At 44.1% G+C, this 18777-nt stretch overlaps 2 protein-coding genes across 6 annotated transcripts in view; one reads left to right on the forward strand and one right to left on the reverse strand.

Moving 5' to 3' along the window:
• On the reverse strand, positions 1-18773 carry LOC139024627 (uncharacterized). Of its 5 annotated transcripts, XM_070439511.1 has the most exons (7): positions 18658-18773; positions 13541-13624; positions 3051-3094; positions 1343-1481; positions 1062-1206; positions 764-864; positions 1-670 (listed from the first exon to the last, which is right to left on the reverse strand). In XM_070439511.1, the coding sequence occupies exons 2-7, from the start codon at positions 13606-13608 to the stop codon at positions 535-537; spliced, it is 633 nt and encodes a 210-aa protein (XP_070295612.1). In that variant the 5' UTR covers positions 13609-13624; positions 18658-18773; the 3' UTR covers positions 1-534. The 5 variants fall into 5 exon arrangements, 1 of the variants encoding a protein (XP_070295612.1); XR_011475964.1 differs by lacking the exons at positions 3051-3094; positions 13541-13624 and adding an exon at positions 16249-16417 and having other exon boundaries at positions 18658-18771; XR_011475963.1 differs by lacking the exon at positions 13541-13624 and having other exon boundaries at positions 18658-18745.
• LOC112071768 (partner of Y14 and mago A) overlaps positions 17946-18777 on the forward strand; it is a 12492-nt gene continuing 11660 nt past the window's right edge. The window contains exon 1 of the mRNA XM_024139200.2: positions 17946-18491. Within this exon, the coding sequence (XP_023994968.1) occupies positions 18383-18491 (109 nt within the window). The 5' untranslated portion in view covers positions 17946-18382. The remainder of the gene's footprint in view (positions 18492-18777) is intronic.

Consider the following 18777-nt stretch of genomic DNA (forward strand, 5'->3'; position numbering starts at 1 on the left):
CCCCCCAATCAATCACACTCATGGTGTATTATTGAGGGGTCAAATTGACTTGTTTCTAAAAATGGGAGGTGCGCATGACCTCCCCACAAATTATGCACCTGCACACAACCCTCCCCAAAGCCCCAAAACAGTTAGACAACCCTCCCCTATTTTGGACCCCCCGCCCCACCCCAGTAAATTTCAAACTGTCCCTTAGGTTTTCCTTTTCTCACTCTTGGTGGGAGAGATCGAAGCATTTGGTTGTTTTCTCTCATCAATTGGTTCTCTTTGCTCAGCAACAGAAGACTATTCCCTTTTGGACAGGAGCCAATGAARGATTTTCAAATGTCTGCCACAGATTCCTTTGTCTTTTGTAAGGTCTCAATGTCTTGACATAGATAAGTAGCATCCATTATTTTGTTTAATTCAACTCTTAATGCACACTGTTCAGCTGTGATGTGGTTTTCCCTGACTGTGTCCTGCCCCATGTTTTCTTGTGGATGCATCTTCCTTTTAAAGCAACTTGCTTCATTGACAATGTGATTTTGGTGTGCTTCAGCGATTGGGAACTTGACATGAACGAATGATGATGTAGCTGGGCTTGTCCGAGTCAATGCCTCCTTCAGCCTTTTCATTGCTTCTTGTTTTTTTTGCCCTTGAAGCATTCCCTTTGACACTAAATGTGTCATACCTTAAAGAAAACAGTTTAATACATATTTAATCAAAGCTTAGAGAAATTAGAGGCATTGTTGAAGCATCCATTACACTGTGCTAATTAACTCACCTAGTTACATGCCGAATGAAAAGCTTTGCTGGACAGTCCACTTTTTTGCCCCTCGGCACATATAACCTTTTCTTGCTATATACATGTTCTGAAGGCTGTTCCTAAAGAAACATTTGTCAATGAATGAAGAAATTACAAATCAATGAGTCAATGAGTTAAGAAATAATGAAGGCACAACTAACAGAGTATTACAACCTTTGATTTGTGGTTGATAGGTTTATTTAACCCATTATGCCTTTAGACTATTCCAATTCTTTGGGTATATATGAATTCCTTATAATGACACTAGACAATGTACCTCAGCTGTAGAAGGTCTTTTCGATGCTTTGCCATACTGGCAGGCAAGGATAGCTCTTTTTTCAACACAAACGGGGACATCGTCTGCATAATCCTCCACTTGCCAAAGTAGCCTTCTTTTGATTTGATCCTTTTTATGTTCAGACCTAGAGGATCACCAGAAGTGATCATGTAGGTAAATCAATACAGTGAAATAGCATATACATATATATAAAAACGACTAAAATGTCTAATCAACAAATTATTTAATTACATGGACTAAATTGACACATTCAGACCTACCATGTATTGAATGAAGTGTAAGTGGCTCTTTTGTGGTTTTCTAGCAAGAACCCCAATTCTTCCTCAGATTTCACAGTGCCAGACATGTAGCCATTGTTCCTACTTATAACTTTGAAAGAGGCAGGAATCCAAGCAAGATCTGTTGAATGCGAAAATGAAAAACATCTTAGATAAACAGAGACAAACCACATTTCCATCCAGTTATTATGCGAGTATGGTTTCCATCCAGTTTTTATGCGAGTAAAGTCATACCGTATATTTTTTAAATGACAGCTGTGATGGAAACAGGACGTTTCAGTACAATTTTATAAATGCATACAGATCATTTGTTTGTTCAACATGGTGGGATCTTTTTGTCTGTAAAATTAATTATGCGAGAAATGGCAGTGGAAACACCATGCGCAAATATTGATATAGTAACCATCATATCAAAGTAAACTTCGAGTCACGCGATGATATGGTGTGTGTGGTCCTCCCACAACGACTTGGGAAACCATGCAGTTTATTAGGCTACAGATGAAATAACGTATGATGATCTTCACGGGGTGGTGCACGGTGATCTTKATGCTCTTTTCCAATCAATATCAATTGTCTGATACTGGTGACATGATAAGCAATGCTTGACTGTTGTTTTTTTTACAAATAAAAACATATTTTCTTATCCATAATAATGTCATCATGTAGACTAGCCTATGCGCACTGTATCGACGAGCTCTTGACTAGAGAGCACGCACCAAGACCAGAGTATGCACATGTAACAGTATAACTTTAAACCGTCCCCTCGCCCCGACACGGGCGCGAACCAGGGACCCTCTGCACACATCAACAACTGACACCCACGAAGCGTCGTTACCCATCGCTCCACAAAAGCCGCGGCCCTTGCAGAGCAAGGGGAAACCCTACTTAAGTCTCAGAGCAAGTGACGTAACTGATTGAAACGCTACTAGCGCGTACCCGCTAACTAGCTAGCCATTTCACATCCGTTACACACATTTGCTATTTAACGCAACAGTTTGACAAAACGATCAGTAGTCAAAAATGCGATGGAAACACATTCAACTTTTGATTTTTATTCAGTACATGAAAACGTACGCAAAAAAAGTACATTGTGTACACAATGTCATCACGTACTGTTTATCCACAACAAGTATGCTTGGAGGAAACACACCACTGGTGGGAAAATATGCATATTTTCTTTATGCAGATTTTTGAATATTCACATGAAAATGCGTCACCAACTGTAAGGAAACCTAGCTTTAGACAGAGAGACTTACACACATACAGCTTATGTAGCTAGGTCTACTGTAAAGCTCATACTATATAATACACACCATAATTTCTTCAGCTGGATAAAAATCTGTTTTTGGTAGTCTAGGCCTACATATTGTGAAGTCACAGGCTGCCGGTGGCACTTTAATTGGGAGGACGGGCTCATAGTAATCACTGTAACGAAATCAATGGAATGGTATCAAGCACATCAAACACATCGTTTCCATGTTTGATACCATTCCAGCCATTTTTATGAGCCGTCCTACCATCAGCAGCCTACTGTGTGTAAAGTACATGTAGATACATCTTATAGACACAGAAACAGAGAGAATGACAGACATACAGAGAGAGGGAGAGATGCTCACATACAGCTAGGTCTTCTACTGTACAACTCACATGCCTATATACATTGGTATGCATGGTTATTGATAATACTGACCTGAAGTATTGGTTTGCATTTTTTTGTAGTTCACATCACAACCACTGAAAAGGGAGGGGAAAGGTGAAAGGTAGGCTTAGTTAATCTTATTTTGGTCATCTAAACGCAAATAATTAATCTCATTGATATTGACAGTATACAAGTATTACTGCATGTTGACTAACCAATCGCAGTGAAATTAGATTAAATCATGATCAGTTTCATACATTCCATTCAGGTAATCTTAGTAGGTTGGCTTGATAGCGGCATTGACGTTGTTGGTTGGCTAGCAAGCAAAACGTGACACATTGTTCATTTTTAGGAAAACTTGGGTTTATTCGTTACGCCGATTCAGTTGAGAAATCCTTCATCTGCCACAAAGAAACGGTTTACTCAACACTAACGACTGTAAAAAGACGCCTGAGCGGAATCCCCACATTCGTTTTTCCCTAACCTTAACCTAATTATCCTAACCTCTTACGTTAATCTTAACCTGCTGCGTAAATTCTCCTAAGCAGTTACGTAAAAGTTGTAGCTTTATCTAAGTGCCTTGTTTTTAGAGAATCTCTGCTGACCCAACATTTTGGGGTAAATCCTATAGAACTACACGCCGTAGATAGGCGTTCTCAATTGAAATGTAACAAACCAAGAGCAAGTCCTGTTGTAGCGTACCTCTGTTTGAATTCGAGAGAAAACAGCCCTATCTAAAGCCTCGCACATTGAAGTCATGCCGCGTTCAAAACACCTGGGAAATGGGAAATCTCGACTTCAGTGCGTTCACAACAACTGGAAACTCGGGGGAAAAACAAACTCCGCCTGGGTAAAATCGTTTTGAAAGGTCATCCAAGTCGGAACTCCAAGTTGGAAACGCGGGCATCTTTCTACAGCGCTGACTTTCCGACCTGAAGATCACTGTTGTCATGATTTGACCTTGTCAAACCTCCAGAGTTCCCAGGTGTCTTGAAAGCACCATCAACCCGGGTTACGCCCTGTTTACATTGTGACGTATTTCATTACACCGTACATAATCTTGTTGCGCTACTGGACGGACAGCATAGGGAGAATATTTTTATAACTAACCCAAGAGCCCACCTGTCGTTTCCAACGGGAGCAAATTAATCATAGTGGGCAGAACAAGCAAGGAGGTGTGCAGAGCCAAGCACAAGCTAGCGAGGTCCTATTGGCATGTTATAGCATGTATTTGCATATTGCCGTTAGGGTATACCTACTCTGAAATAACTCAATTCGCCCTTTGCACCCCTAAGCAACTACATTTTAACTTTGGCAAACTCGACAAAACGCAGTCCTTTTTTTGTGTGTATTTTATTTGTATGTTTACCCCTTTTTCTCCCCAATTTCGTTATATCCAATTGGTAGTTACAGTCTTGTCTCATCGTTGCAAGTCCCATACGGACTCGGGAAAGGCGAAGGTCGAGAGTCGTGCGTTCCCCGAAACACGACCGGCCCGCCACAGGATCGCTAGAGCGGGCCAATTGTGCGCCGCCCATGGTTCTCCCTGTCGCAGCCGGCCGCGACAGAGCCTGGATTCAAACCAGGATCTCTAGTGGCACAGCTCGCAACTGAGATGCAGTGCCTTAAGACCAACTTAGTCCACTCTGTTCATAACATTTCCATTTTGGGAAGAGAAACTGTATTGAAATCAAATGTTTAATAAATAAGAAAATGTGAATAATGTCGGCACGACGACACCTTTTCCCCCTCAGGAGACTGAAAAGATTTGGGATGGGTCCCCAGATCCTCAAAAAGTTCTACAGCTGCACCATCGAGAGCATCTTGACCAGTTGCATCACCGCCTAGTATGGCAACTGCTCGGCATCCGACCGTAAGGCGGCGCTACAGAGGGTAGTGTACATCACTGAGGCAAAGCTTCCTGTCATCCGGGACTTACAGTTGAAGTCGGAAGTTTACAAACACCTTAGCCAAATACATTTAAACTCCGTTTCTCAGAATTCCTGACATTTAATCCTAGTAAAATTTCCCTGTCTAAGGTCAATTAGGATAACCACTTTATTTAAAAAACGTGAAATGTCAGAATAATAGAAAGAATGATTTATTTCAGCTTTTATTTCTTCCATCACGTTCCCAGTGGGTCAGAAGTTTACATACACTCAATTAGTATTTGGTAGCATTGCCTTTAAATTGTTTAACTTGGGTCAAATGTTTCAGGTAGCCTTCCACAAGCTTCCCACAATAAGTTGTGTGAATTTTGGCCCATTCCTCCTGACAGAGCTGGTGTAACTGAGTCAGGTTTGTAGGCCTACTTGCTCGCACACACTTTTTTAGTTCTGCCTACACATTTTCTATGGGATTAAGGTCAGGGCTTTGTGATGGCCACTCCAATACCTTGACTTTGTCCTTAACTTCTCTAGGATAGGGGGCAGCATTTTCACTTTGGATGAATAGTGTGCCCAGAGTGAACTTCCTCCTACTCTGCCCCAGATGCTAATATATGCATATTAATATTGGATATAAAACACTGAAGTTTCTAAAACTGTTTGAATGATGTTTGTGAGTATAACAGAACTCATATGGCAGGCAAAAACCTGAGAAAAAAATCCAAACAGGAAGTGAGAATTCTGAGGCTGGTCGATTCAACTCATCGCCTATTGAAATCCCAGTGGGATATGGATCTGTTTGCACATCATACGCCTTCCACTAGATGACATTCTGTAGAACGTTGAATGAAGCCTCTACTGTGATGTGGGGCCGGATGGGAGCTGTTTGAGTCAATGGTCTGGCAGAGAGCCAGTTCTTGGTCACGTGCATTCCACATGATATCGACTTGCATTCCATTACTTCTATAGACACAAAGGAATTCTCCGGTTGGAACTAATATTTATGATAACAACATCCTAAAGATTGATTCTCTACTTAGTTTGACAAGTTTATTCGACCTGTAATAACTTTTTGAAGTTGTCGTCCGACGTTTACCTGGATCTGCGCGAGCGTTTGGATATGTGTACTATACGTGCTAACAAAAGTAGCTACTTGGACATAAATAATGGACATTATCGAACAAAACAACAATTTATTGTGGAACTAGGATTCCTGGGAGTGCATTCTGATGAAGATCATCAAAGGGAATATTTATGATGTAATTTCTGTTGACTCCAACATGGCGGAGAAATGTTGTTTCTATCTGAGCGTCGTCTCAGATTATTGCATGGTTTGCTTTTTTCGTAAAGTTTTTTTGAAATCTGACACAGCGGTTGCATTAAGAACAAGTGTATCTTTAATTATATGTCAAACATGTATCTTTCATCAAAGTTTGTGAGTATTTCTGTTAGTTGATGTGGCTCTCTGCAATTTCTCCGGATATTTTGGAGGAATTTCTGAACATGGCGCCAATGTAAACAGATTTTTGGATATAAATATGCACATTATCTAACAAAACATACATGTATTGTGTAACATGATGTCCTATGAGTGTCATCTGATGAAGATCAAAGGTTAGTGATTAATTTGATCTCTATTTCTGCTTTTTGTGACTCCCATCTTTGGCTGGGAAAATGGCTGTGTTGTCTGTGGCTATGTACTGACCTAACAATCGTTTGGTGTGCTTTCGCCGTAAATCCTTTTTTTTAAATCACATGTTGGCTGGATTCACAACAAGTGTAGCTTTAAGTTGGTGTCTTTCATGTGTGATTTCATGAAAGTTTGATTTTTATAGTAATATATTTGAATTTGGCGCTCTGCATTTTTACTGGCTTTTGGCCAAGTGGGACGTTAGCGTCCCACATATCCCAGAGAAGTTAAGCCATTTTGCCACAACTTTGGAAGTATGCTTGGGGTCATTGTCCATTTGGAAGGCCCATTTGCGAGATGCTGCTTCAATATATCTACATAACTTTCCATTCTCATGATGCCATCTATTTTGTGAAGTGCACCAGGCCCTCCTGCAGCAAAGCACCCCAACATGATGCTGCCACCCCCGTCCTTCACGGTTGGGATGGTGTTCTTTGGCTTGCAAGCCTCCCCCTTTTTCCTCCGAACATAATGGTCATTATGGCCAAACAATTATATATTTTTGTTTCTCCAAAAAGTACAATCTTTGTCCCCACGTGCAGTTGAGGTGCAAACCATAGTCTGGCTTTTTTATGGCGGTTTTGGAGCAGTGGCTTCTTCCTTGCTGAGCGGCCTTTCAGGTTATGTCGATATAGGACTCGTTTTACTGTGGATATAGATATTTTTGTACCGTTTCCTCCAGCATCTTCATAAGGTCCTTTGCTGTTGTTCTGGGATTGATTTGCACTTCTTGCACCAAAGTACGTTCATCTCCAGGAGACAGAACACGTCTCCTTCCTGAGCGGTATGACGGCTGCGTGGTCCCATGATGTTATTACTTGCATACTATTGTTTGTACAAATGAACGTGGTACCTTCAGGCATTTGGAAATTGCTCCCAAGGATGAACCAGACTTGTGGAGGTCTACAATTTTTTTCTGAGGTCTTGGCTGATTTCTTTGGTTTTCCCATGATGTCAAGCAAAGAGGCACTGAGTTTGAAGGTAGGCCTTGAAATACATCCACAGGTACACCTCCAATTGACTCAAATGATGTCAATTAGCCTATCAGAAGCTTCTAAAGCCATGACATCCTTTTCTGGAATTTTCCAAGCTGTTTAAAGGCACAGTCAATTTAGTGTATGTAAACTTCTGACCCACTGGAATTGTGATACAGTGGATTATAAGTGAAATAATCTGTCTGTAAACAATTGTTGGGAAAATTACTTGTGTCATGCACAAAGTAGATGTCCTAACCGACTTGCCAACACTATAGTTTGTTGACAAGAAATCTGTGGAGTGGTTGAAAAACAAGTTAATGACTCCAACCTAAGTGCATGTAAACTTCCGACTTCAACTGTATATAAACTCAGCAAAAATTGAAACGTCCTCTCACTGTCAACTGCGTTTGTCAGCAAACTTAACAAGATTCAACAACTGAGACATAAACTGAACAAGTTCCACAGACATGTGACTAACAGAAATTGAAGAATGTGTCCCTGAACAGAGGGGGGGGGGACAAATCAAAAGTAACAGTCAGTATCTGGTGTGGCCACCAGCTGCATTAAGTACTGCTCATGGACTGCACCAGATTTGCCAGTTCTTGCTGTGAGATGTTACCCCACTCTTCCACCAAGGCACATGGAAGTTCCCGGACATTTCTGGGGGTTATGGCCCTATCCCTCACCCTCCGATCCAACAGGTCCCAGATGTGCTTAATGGGATGGCCCCAGACCATGACGGACCCTCCACCTCCAAATCGATCCCGCTCCAGAGTACAGGCCTCGGTGTAACGCTCATTTCTTCGACGATAAACGCGAATCCGACCATCACAACTGGTGAGACAAAAACCGCGACTCGTCAGTGAAGAGCACTTTTTACCAGTCCTGTCTGGTCCAGCGACGGTGGGTTTGTGCCCATAGGCGACGTTGTTGCCGGTGAAGTCTGGTGATTTACAACAGGCTTACAAGCCCATTGCAGACAGTCTGAGCACTGATGGAGGGATTGTGCGTTCCTGGTGTAACTCGGGCAGTTGTTGTTGCCATCCTGTACCTGTCCCGCAGGTGTGATGTTCGGATGTACCGATCCTGTGCAGGTGTTGTTACACATGGTCTGCCACTGCGCGGACGATCAGCTGTCCGTCCTGCTCCCTGTAGCGCTGTCTCAGGCGTCTCACAATATGGACATTGCAATTTATTGCCCTGGCTACATCTGCAGTCCTCATGCCTCCTTGCAGCATGCCTAAGGCACATTCACGCAGATGAGTAGGGACCCTGGGCAGCTTTCTTTTGGTGTTTTTCAGAGTCAGTAGAAAGGCCTCTTTAGTGTCCTAAGTTTTCATAACTGTGACCTTAATTGCCTACCATCTGTAAGCGTCTTAACGACCGTTCCACAGGTGCATGTTCATTAATTGTTTATGGTTCATTGAACAAGCATGGGAAACAGTGTTTAAACCCTTTACAATGAAGATCTGTGAAGTTATTTGGATTTTTACAAATTATCTTTGAAAGACAGGGTCCTGAAAAAGGGACGTTTCGTATTTTGCTGAGTTTACTAGGCGGTGTCAGAGGAAGGCCCAAAAAATTGTCAAAGGCTCCAGTCACCGAAGTCATAGACTGTTCTCTCTGCTACTGCATGGCAAGTGGTACCGGACCGCCAAGTCTAGGTCCAAAAGGCTCCTGAACAATTTATCAAAGGGCCACCCGGACTATACGCATTTAACCCCTCCTCCCGCTTTGTTTTTACACTGCTGCTACTCGCTGGGTATTATCTACAGTGGTTCATCCTTTTAAAGTTGCAGCGTACTGCGGCACAGCTTGCATGGTGCCGCAGAATTCTATGGCACGTTATTGAAGTGTCAACCACTGGAACCATTGGTGCTAGTTTGACCACCAGAGGGCATCTTTGAGAAGCATTTGATAGTCTTCAATAGAGACTGTGCTTGAGAATGCAGGCACGCGGGACACCTGGGTTCAATTCCCCAACGGGGAGGAAGGGGTAGGCTGTCCTTGTAAATAAGAATTTGTTCTTAACTGATTCCATGTGTGTTATTTCATAGTTGTGATGTCTTCTATTATTCTACAATGTAAAAAATTGAATGAGTAGGTGTGTCTAAACTTTTGACTGGTACTTGCTTAATTCATTTGATCAATAATATGGTGTTTCTATTCCAAGAAAAACAAAAAAAMCCCTGGGTGTCCGTTAGGATGGAACGGAAAATATGGCGCTGTACAACGTGACGGTCAGGAGTACAGTACTGGGCTATCTGTAGCAACACAGCTTGCACTGCTATGCAGTGTCTTAGACCATTGCGCCACTCAGGCACTGTAAGACCAAAATAATCCTAACAAATTAAAATAATAAAAACCTTAGTGTAACAACAGTTTTAGTAAGTAATACTGAAATCGTGCAAAATTATCAGTTTCTATTTAGGTTTATGTCGCTCATTCATTGTCAGTTAGAGACACAGTAGGACCCAAGAGCATAATCAGTGCTCTAACTCTCCCATGCGCTGGTCTGGAGCAATGAAGTGGTGACACAGTACCGTACTAAACCACAAATTACCTCTAAATCCGGCAGCATAAATCGCAAAACTTATAATGGAGCAACCACTGTATGTATAGTCACTTTACCCCTACCCATGGGCGAAAAGTTGATATCAACTTTGGGGAGGACAATTACATGAAATTTTCTAAAGAGCAATTCATGAGGGGGACACCAAAAGTAGTGCTGTAACACATAGCCTACGTTATAATATGTTAAATGTATATTGAGGAACCATAATTACTACTACTGGATAATTGATAGGTAGTTAACTGAAGGGTTGTCTCAACTTGTTCAAATGTTTAAATCATTATATACTAATACTAGTTATAGCAGTGTTCCTTATCAGTCCAGTATGTATGCATGCAGGTATTTGTATTTACAACCAGAAATACCAAGAAAGGCCAGTAGGTGGCAATGGTACTATACACTGTACGTGTGCAGTTTTCGCAAATACAATGAGCATGCTGCGAGTTCATCTAAAATAATCTCTATTGAGAACCATCACAAAGTTGGTCTCAGTATTTAACTGACCTTTTTATTTAACTTTTTCTGGTACATTTATATAGTCACTAAATATGTGCCACTGGCCTGAGTCTACTACAATAGCTTTACAAGAACAAAAAGCTCAAAATTAAGTACAGTTCTAAAATCGAAATAACTACTTCAATGAATAACCAAAATAAATCAACCAAAATATCCTTTAAAAAAAACTTATTGTTCAGTCAGTGTCTCAACTCTTCAAACAACAGCTATGGACAAGTATGTCACACAAAGTATGCAATTTTAAATTAAATAAATAATTGGTAAGTGTACTGTCATGTACTAAAAACTGAGAACTACTAAACAAAAATCATACTATACACTAGGGGTTCTCAAACAGGGGTCCGTGGACCCCTAGGGGTCCCTGGTGTAATTGCAAGGGGTCCGTGAAATAAAAAGTGTAATGAACATATTCAGTACCACAAGGTTTCCAGTAACTTAACATATAATATAGAGGGGGTGGGGCTCCCTGAGGACCGCTCAAAACCTTGCCTAAAAATATGCAAGGGTTCCAGTACCCAAAAAAGGTTGAGAACCACTGCTTTACACACTACTGAACTAATGAACAAAAGAACCGAACATGTTTGCGGGTTTCCAACAAATTGCTGGCAGATATTTTCCTTCTTGAGAGACTGTCCAGACTGTCTGTATGTACATTACAGACAACTACAGTGCTCAAGTCTCTCTTGGCACATGCTAGCCCGTAACCAAGTCTTCAACCTACGGAGTGCACTGAAACTCCTCTCAGCCCCACATGAAGACACTGGCACCACAAACAAAATTCTGATCAGCACCTCAACTTGGTCAAACAACCTCCGCACCTCCACTGGAAGCCTCCTGAGGACCTCTGCTGCCTCTCCACTGCTGCTACAGGGGTATTGGTTGCGACAGAGGCAACTGCACTGAAAGATAATCTATGTTCAGCTCAGGGTACTGATCTAGAGACTCATCCAACTCCCCCGTGAGAAGCGCTCTTTCCAAATTTTGCAGGCCGTTTAGACTGTCCTGGTCAAAACGTTCGCCAAACTTAAGTTCCATACCATCCAACACTTTAAAAAAAAATATCTGCACTATAGTGATCCACTGCTTTGCCAGCAAATCGTGTGTCTCAATGGAGTCAATCAATGTTGTTGCTTTCTCATACAGTGCAAGGTAGCTTTCATCATTTATCTTGCCCCTAAGAGAAGACCGCACACAGTCGACTGCAGCCTGCATACCAGAGAGTCTGAGTTTTATTCTGCAGTGAAATGTTTATGCATTCAATCTCTCCAAGAACAGCAGAGGCAAGTGTGAGGCCCAACACAGTCTTGCCTTTGGCTTATTTGAGCACTTCAGCAATGGCAGTTGAAGCTGTCTTGAATGCAGTTTTTGCCATCTCCTCTAGGCTGCTTAGTACCTGCTCATACTGCCCTAGCACAGCTCTAATAGCAGTATTCTGCACAGTCCACCTTGTTGGACATAGGGGTTTCAGGGTGGTCAGATGTGCATTTTCAGATGTGGCAATTGATTCAAACATGCTCTTAAACTTTCCTGGCTGACATCAACTGATGTAAAAAGGGCTTTATAAAAACATTTGATTGATAGAGGGCACCTAACTGATGGACCCAAGAAAGGGAATCCCGGATCAGTGGGGAGGCTGAGCAGCCAGCCTGTGTAATCAGATTTACACAGTGTGCTCCACAATGCACATAGAGGGCTAATGGCTGCTGCCTCCTCACAATTGCCTGTGCACCAGTGTATTGTCCTGCCATGTTTGAGGCACCATCATAACTCTGCCCACGTAAGCTAGACATGGGCAAATTGGGCCTCAACAACACATCAGTTGCCACTTTCGCAAATCCCTCACCTGTTGTCTCCAACACCCTGTATAGCCCAATAAACTCATCGTGAGGGACAAGGTCATGGTATACATAACGCAGGCAGACACTCTCCTGCTCAGTACCAGAGACATCTTGAGTACCATCAACAATTACTGAAAATTGTACAATCGGAAAAGACCTAATCTCAGCTGCAATGCCTGTGTACATTGTGGTACGCTCTGTTAACCACTTCTGTAAAATGGGATCATCCCCTTCTGTCCTAAGTTTCAAAAGCTGGTATAAATTCCAACTGTCATCCGTGTGGCCTCTAAAGGCATGTCCTGGTCTTGCTACATGCCGCACCAAACTAACAATTTTCATCAAGCAATGCCTTGCGTCCTCCTGCTGTTTACCCCACGCACTGGATAACTGGGCACTCATTGGATTTAGCTGGTGTGCTGTTACAGTTACAAAGTGGCGGTGGGTTTGGCAGTTTTGATGTGCTGCAAATTTTACAATGGCTTTTCTCCAGTTCCTAAATTCTGCATTAATGAAGGCAGCATCCGCTCTTTGGCCAAAAGATGGCTGGCTTGAAAACCCTTGGCTACAGTGAGCCATGTAGCCAGGGGAAAATCGCAAAACCAGTTCTCTTGAAACATCAACACACTGTTGGCAAGAGTTTCCAGTACTATAAATTGTGGGTGTGGCTGATATGGTTTTGTGCCATCACTGAGGTAACTGGACAATGCTGTGCCACTGTCCCATATAGTGGTGCTGCTGACAACAAGTTGATACCTGGTCCTGACGTGGCTGTGACACTGTCATCTGAAGTCTCTCTCCCTGGCTCTTTCCCTTCCACCACCCTCACTTACAGTCTGTCCCCTGGAAAATAAATAAGGTCTTTGCCATACTCCTAACTACCGGTACCCAAAACTTACAATTAATCACAACATCAATACCATTGCCTTAAACTGGTGACTGAACTAAGATTTGTTTAAGTTGAGAGTGGGGGTATCCATGGCGTTGTCCAATTATGTCCCTATTTTACAAGTCTAAAAAAGAGAGAACCTTTCATAATGTTGCCAAACAAAGACTCAAACTTACCTGAGACTCACTGTCTCTGCCAGTCTGTCCCTCACTCTCTTTCCCCAGCTCTGCTGTCTGTGTGCCATATGTTGCCTGCTCTGCCTAATGACATCATTATGAAACATTTCCATTAGGATTTCACTTCTTTCTTATGAACATTTTATCAAGTAGTCTGAGATATTAGGCTACTAGGGTTCTTACTTCGTTTTGGTGTACTGAAAATGCTCTGAGATCCATCTTTTTTCTACCTGGCGGGCTAGCTAGCTAGTGTTTGCTGCATCGTTTTGCGCGCTAACTCTGCAAATGCAGCTATTGTGTGTATGAACCTGGATTAGCCACACAGTGTGCAGGTTATTTACAGTAGCAGATGGGCTTCTATCACATATAATGGGCTTCGATCTACCAGGTAGCTAGCTAGTAAATGTGAAACTGATTGCAGTGACAAGGGTTGACAGCTGTATGAGCTCACCATTTACACAATGTAAGCTGCAACCTTTTGTCATTTTATATAGTTTGTTTTATATTGGCTGGCTAACCACAATAACTGAATTTGCAGAGCTAGCGAGCACCAATTCCGTTTCTGTGGTGTTTGCTATAATCTTTGCTATCGTCAGTTTACTCCAAGATCGCCACACGGGTGCTTCTAAGTCCCCTAGCGACAATTTAGCTTTTGCAACGAGACCATTAAATATATTGTAACAACCCAGTATTGTGTTCTGTGTTTGTGGGTGTGTTATGGTTCTCATGGCTACTAGCAGGGGTTAAATATGTCAGGAAGATGGAAAGGTAGCCCAACACAACACAATATGATGGGTAATCCCGCGGGATTTGGAAATGCATAAATAGGGATTACTGTCTCATCTTTCTTTCTTTCTTTCTGTTCGGGGCCTTGATCTGTTCCTATGAGAGTGACCCTTAACTCGACAGGGTAACATTGTGTACGTTCGGCATTTAGCGGCGTGGGCTGTGGCCGGAACAATAGCCCAGTTTAGGAATAAACCTGTGTTCTGACYTGCACACCTAGAGTCCGTCTCTTTTCCCTTTATGACCCAGCCGGGTCATTACATTGGTGTCAGAAGTGCTTCGAACTACGGGATAGAGACTAGGCGAGTTAGCTGTTCAGTATAGGCCGGGTTGGCTTTAGCGTGACTCGCATCTACGGTCATGATGCTTGGGGCGAGGCGGAAAATTAAGGAAGAGTCGGACAAAGTGTCCGTTGTGGGCTCGGGGGTACCCGGTCGGGAGGGTCAGGCGGCGACTGCCGTAGRAAAGCTGGAGAGCCACATGGCGGGAGTTAAATTGTCAGTCAGCAAGATGGCAGAACTGGCGGGTTTTCCTTCACACCGCTCGAGAGCAGACGTCACGGCGACGGGGATATCGACGTCACCGGGTGCGGAAATGGCTGGGCCTGCTTATGTAAACAGAATTTAGGCCGTTCTTCAGCCACACAGCCTCGACGGCGTCGATAGCTTCCTCCTTCCCCCCGTCGGGCTGATGGGGTGAAGGAGCCAGTGTGTTTTGGGCTACTGGGCTGCCTGTGCTTGCACCATGATGGGGAGTGAAGGCCGTCGCCGCCGGAGACAGCTGCTGGGATGGCACAACGACCAAGGGAGCACCCGGGATGACCGGTGGAGTTTCTGCAAGCTTGGAGGAAGACGGAGGGACAGCCCTGCCCCCTGCTGGCCCTCCCGAAGGCGACATTCCCACTGTGGGCCCCCCCGACAGCCTCAAAGTGCCCGACGCTAAGTCCAACTGAGCCCCACAGTTTTTCAAAAAGTCCATTCCCAGTATACAGGGGTCCTGCACTGCTGCTACCCACACCGGACACCCCACAGTTCTCCCCCCCACAGTCACAGATAGCTGACACTTCCCTAACATGGGGGCTAGCTCCCCCGYSMMMKKYMRKMRMWGGASRWRSSYMGSMKCSMMSMSMASMSSRWSRGGWMSTRYKYCYSSWSKSWSYAGSKKYMSYSKWGWKYCCKWGTCSRSYAGKKSYRRWSRKWCSWMCCMCYSTWSSKKRMYKMTGMMATKKCAKMRKYMMSSWASRGKGGKWSGWMYSWYYRSMMCTRSYSGACWMGGRMWCWMSRSKRMMSCTRSWSMSWSSRGRMRYASKWCCYSWYSSKSTKSKSKKSGMKSCKRSSYWYSTCCWKYKMYKRMMKKKSRCGGGGGAGCTAGCCCCCATGTTAGGGAAGTGTCAGCTATCTGTGACTGTGGGGGGGAGAACTGTGGGGTGTCCGGTGTGGGTAGCAGCAGTGCAGGACCCCTGTATACTGGGAATGGACTTTTTGAAAAACTGTGGGGCTCAGTTGGACTTAGCGTCRGGCACTTTGAGGCTGTCGGGGGGGCCCACAGTGGGAATGTCGCCTTCGGGAGGGCCAGCAGGGGGCAGGGCTGTCCCTCCGTCTTCCTCCAAGCTTGCAGAAACTCCACCGGTCATCCCGGSTGCTCCCTTGGTCGTTGTGCCATCCCAGCAGCTGTCTCCGGCGGCGACGGCCTTCACTCCCCATCATGGTGCAAGCACAGGCAGCCCAGTAGCCCAAAACACACTGGCTCCTTCAMCCCATCAGCCCGACGGGGGGAAGGAGGAAGCTATCGACGCCGTCGAGGCTGTGTGGCTGAAGAACTGTCAGGGTCTGGATGAGGGACAACAGAGACAGTTAAAGCAGCTGCTGTTGGACTTTAAAGATAGCTTYGCTTGGGGGGAAGATGAGGTAGGACAAACGCACCTAGTTCAGCACGAAATAGACACTGGGGACGCCCGACCCATTAAAATTCGGCCCCGTCGTATTCCCCTTGCCAGGAGGGAAGCAGCAGACACAGCTATTGTTGACATGTTGCGGGCTGATTTCATTGAGCCATCAGATAGCCCATGGTCCGCGCCGGTCGTCATGGTGCCTAAGAAAGGGGGTAAACTTAGGTTTTGTGTTGACTACAGGGGCCTAAATTCTGTCACCACTAAAGACTCTTATCCCCTACCGAGGATTGATGAGTCGCTAGACCACGTGAGAGGGTCCTCGTGGTTCTCCTCCCTTGATCTGCGCAGTGGCTACTGGCAGGTGCCCCTCTCGCCAGGGGCACGTGAAAAAACAGCCTTCTCCACRGATAGGGGCCATTGGCAGTTCAAGGTGCTGTGCTTCGGGCTCTGTAATGCTCCTGCCACCTTTGAGAGGCTCATGGACAGAGTGCTGGCGGGGGTTCCGAGAGACGAGTGTGTTGTGTACCTAGACGACATATTGGTGCACGGCACATCGTTTGAGGGGGCACTGGGGGCAATTAGGCGAGTGTTGGAGAGGATCTCGGGGGCGGGGCTAAAATTACATCCGGGAAAGTGCCATTTCATGCAAAGGGAGGTGGCGTTCCTGGGGCATCAGCTGGGTGGTGAGGGCATCAGCACGATGCCAGACAAAGTAGAGGCTGTGAGGGGGTGGCCAGTTCCAGGGGGGGAAAAAATAGGTTAAGAGCTTCCTGGGGCTGGCATCCTACTATCGTAGGTTTGTGAAGGGGTTTGCGGGGGTAGCGGCTCCTTTGAACCACCTTCTCAAGGAGGACACTGTTTTTCAGTGGACCGAAGAGCACCAGCGGGCKTTTGAGGCCCTCAAACGTGCCCTGATGGAGGCCCCTGTCCTGGCCTCACCAGACCCGAACCGTCCGTTCATCCTGGACACCGACGCAAGCAATGAGGGTTTGGGGGCTGTGCTGGCTGCCTGCATCATGTGCCACTTCTGAGGACTGGATCAAACCATTGTGAGGCAAAGAGAAGGATCACAATTTTTTGAAATTTAAAAACGCGCGATTAAGTGTCTATAATCAGCACAAGTGTTTTCATTGCATATTATTAATATTTGTGAAGTGACATAGTTTACAGTGATATATTAGGGGGGGACAAATTATATTTTTCTCTATATGGGTCGTGTCCCCTCCGCCCCCCTGGTATTTCCGCATATGCCCCTACCTACATGTACAAATTACCTTGACTAACCTGTACATGACCCGGTACCCCTGTATAGCCTCATTATTGTTATTTTATGGTGTTACTTTAGACTTGTTTCACCTTAGTTTTAGTAAATATTTTCTTAACTCTATTTTCTTAAAACTGCATTGTTGGTTAAGGGCTTATCAGTGAACATTTCACGGTAAGGTCTACCTACACCTGTTGTATTTGGCGGACTTGACAAATAAAATGTGATTTGATATCTGGCTCGTTGTTCTGTGGCAGAGTGCTTATGGTCATGAGTAGAAGGGATCCAGCATGTCAAATGAACGTCAACAGTATATTGTTTTGGCTAACCATAACCTAATTATCCTAACGATGTTAATTTCTCCTAAAGTGTTACGAAAAGTAAAATCTGACGTTAATTTGACAAAAGCTGGATCCCATCTAGCCTTGACCAGTGCTTATGGTTAATTAAACTGGCCGCGGGTTTCCACTAGTTACCACAGACCAGCCCACAGTCAACAGTCAACATTGGCAAGATCGTAAAAATTCATGAAAACCAACATTTACTTTTTGGCCTTCATTTAATGTTAGGCATAATGTTAGCAGTGTGGCTATATTATATCTATAAAGCATGTTTAACGGTAATGTTTTGAAGTAAAAATAGGTATTTATTTGATTGTGTATACTTAGCYTTAAGCGCTATGGCAGCACGCTAAGCTTTTTTTTTTTGTTATAATATTTACCTAACGTTACCTAGCTAGTTTTGCAAACGTTAACTTAGCTAGCGTCTAGTCAGTGTTTGCGATAGAAAATGGCCTTAACGAAGACTGACGATTACATTTTCATTTACCGGAGAATTACTTTTGATGCAACCGTAGCAAATGTGTTTTTCTAGCTAGCTCCTTGTTCTATCTTTTCCCATAATGTACAGCAACTGCCATTACTGCAGCAGCGAAAAACAGGAAACAGTCATTTTCAGAAGGTCCTGCTATTTGACCCCGCGCAAGAGAAAAGCCCATTGGACAAGTTCAGGTAGGTCCCTCCCCGTTTTGTTCTGTTTGCTACCGTTTAGTTCTTAAACAGTACGTGTGTTCCGTTGCGAGACTTGAATACACCGATGGTTCAGCCACTTGGTAGCTAGCTATCGTTAATCAAATTAAGCAAAATTATGTAGTGCCGTTGTAAAGTATAAACTCACCATAGTCATGTCGGTGAAGAAGTTTGAATGCGGTCCCAGGCGGGGATTCTCAGATGAACGTGTACGCGTATCGGACAGTTCTACTTTGATTTATAGCACCGCCCACCTGGCGAAATGCAG

The sequence above is a fragment of the Salvelinus sp. IW2-2015 genome, unplaced genomic scaffold, assembly GCF_002910315.2.
Source record: "Salvelinus sp. IW2-2015 unplaced genomic scaffold, ASM291031v2 Un_scaffold1716, whole genome shotgun sequence".
NCBI lineage: Eukaryota > Metazoa > Chordata > Actinopteri > Salmoniformes > Salmonidae > Salvelinus > Salvelinus sp. IW2-2015.

Bases quoted from the DNA above. Each gene is read 5' to 3' on its own strand.
- LOC139024627 (XM_070439511.1), bottom strand. From the start codon at position 13,608: ATGGCACACAGACAGCAGAGCTGGGGAAAGAGAGTGAGGGACAGACTG. The intron at 3,095-13,540 runs GTAAGTTTGAGT...CTCCCTTTTCAG, and splicing joins GCAGAGACAGTGAGTCTCAG to TGGTTGTGATGTGAACTACA. The intron at 671-763 runs GTGAGTTAATTA...GTTTTCTTTAAG, and splicing joins TTCATTCGGCATGTAACTAG to GTATGACACATTTAGTGTCA.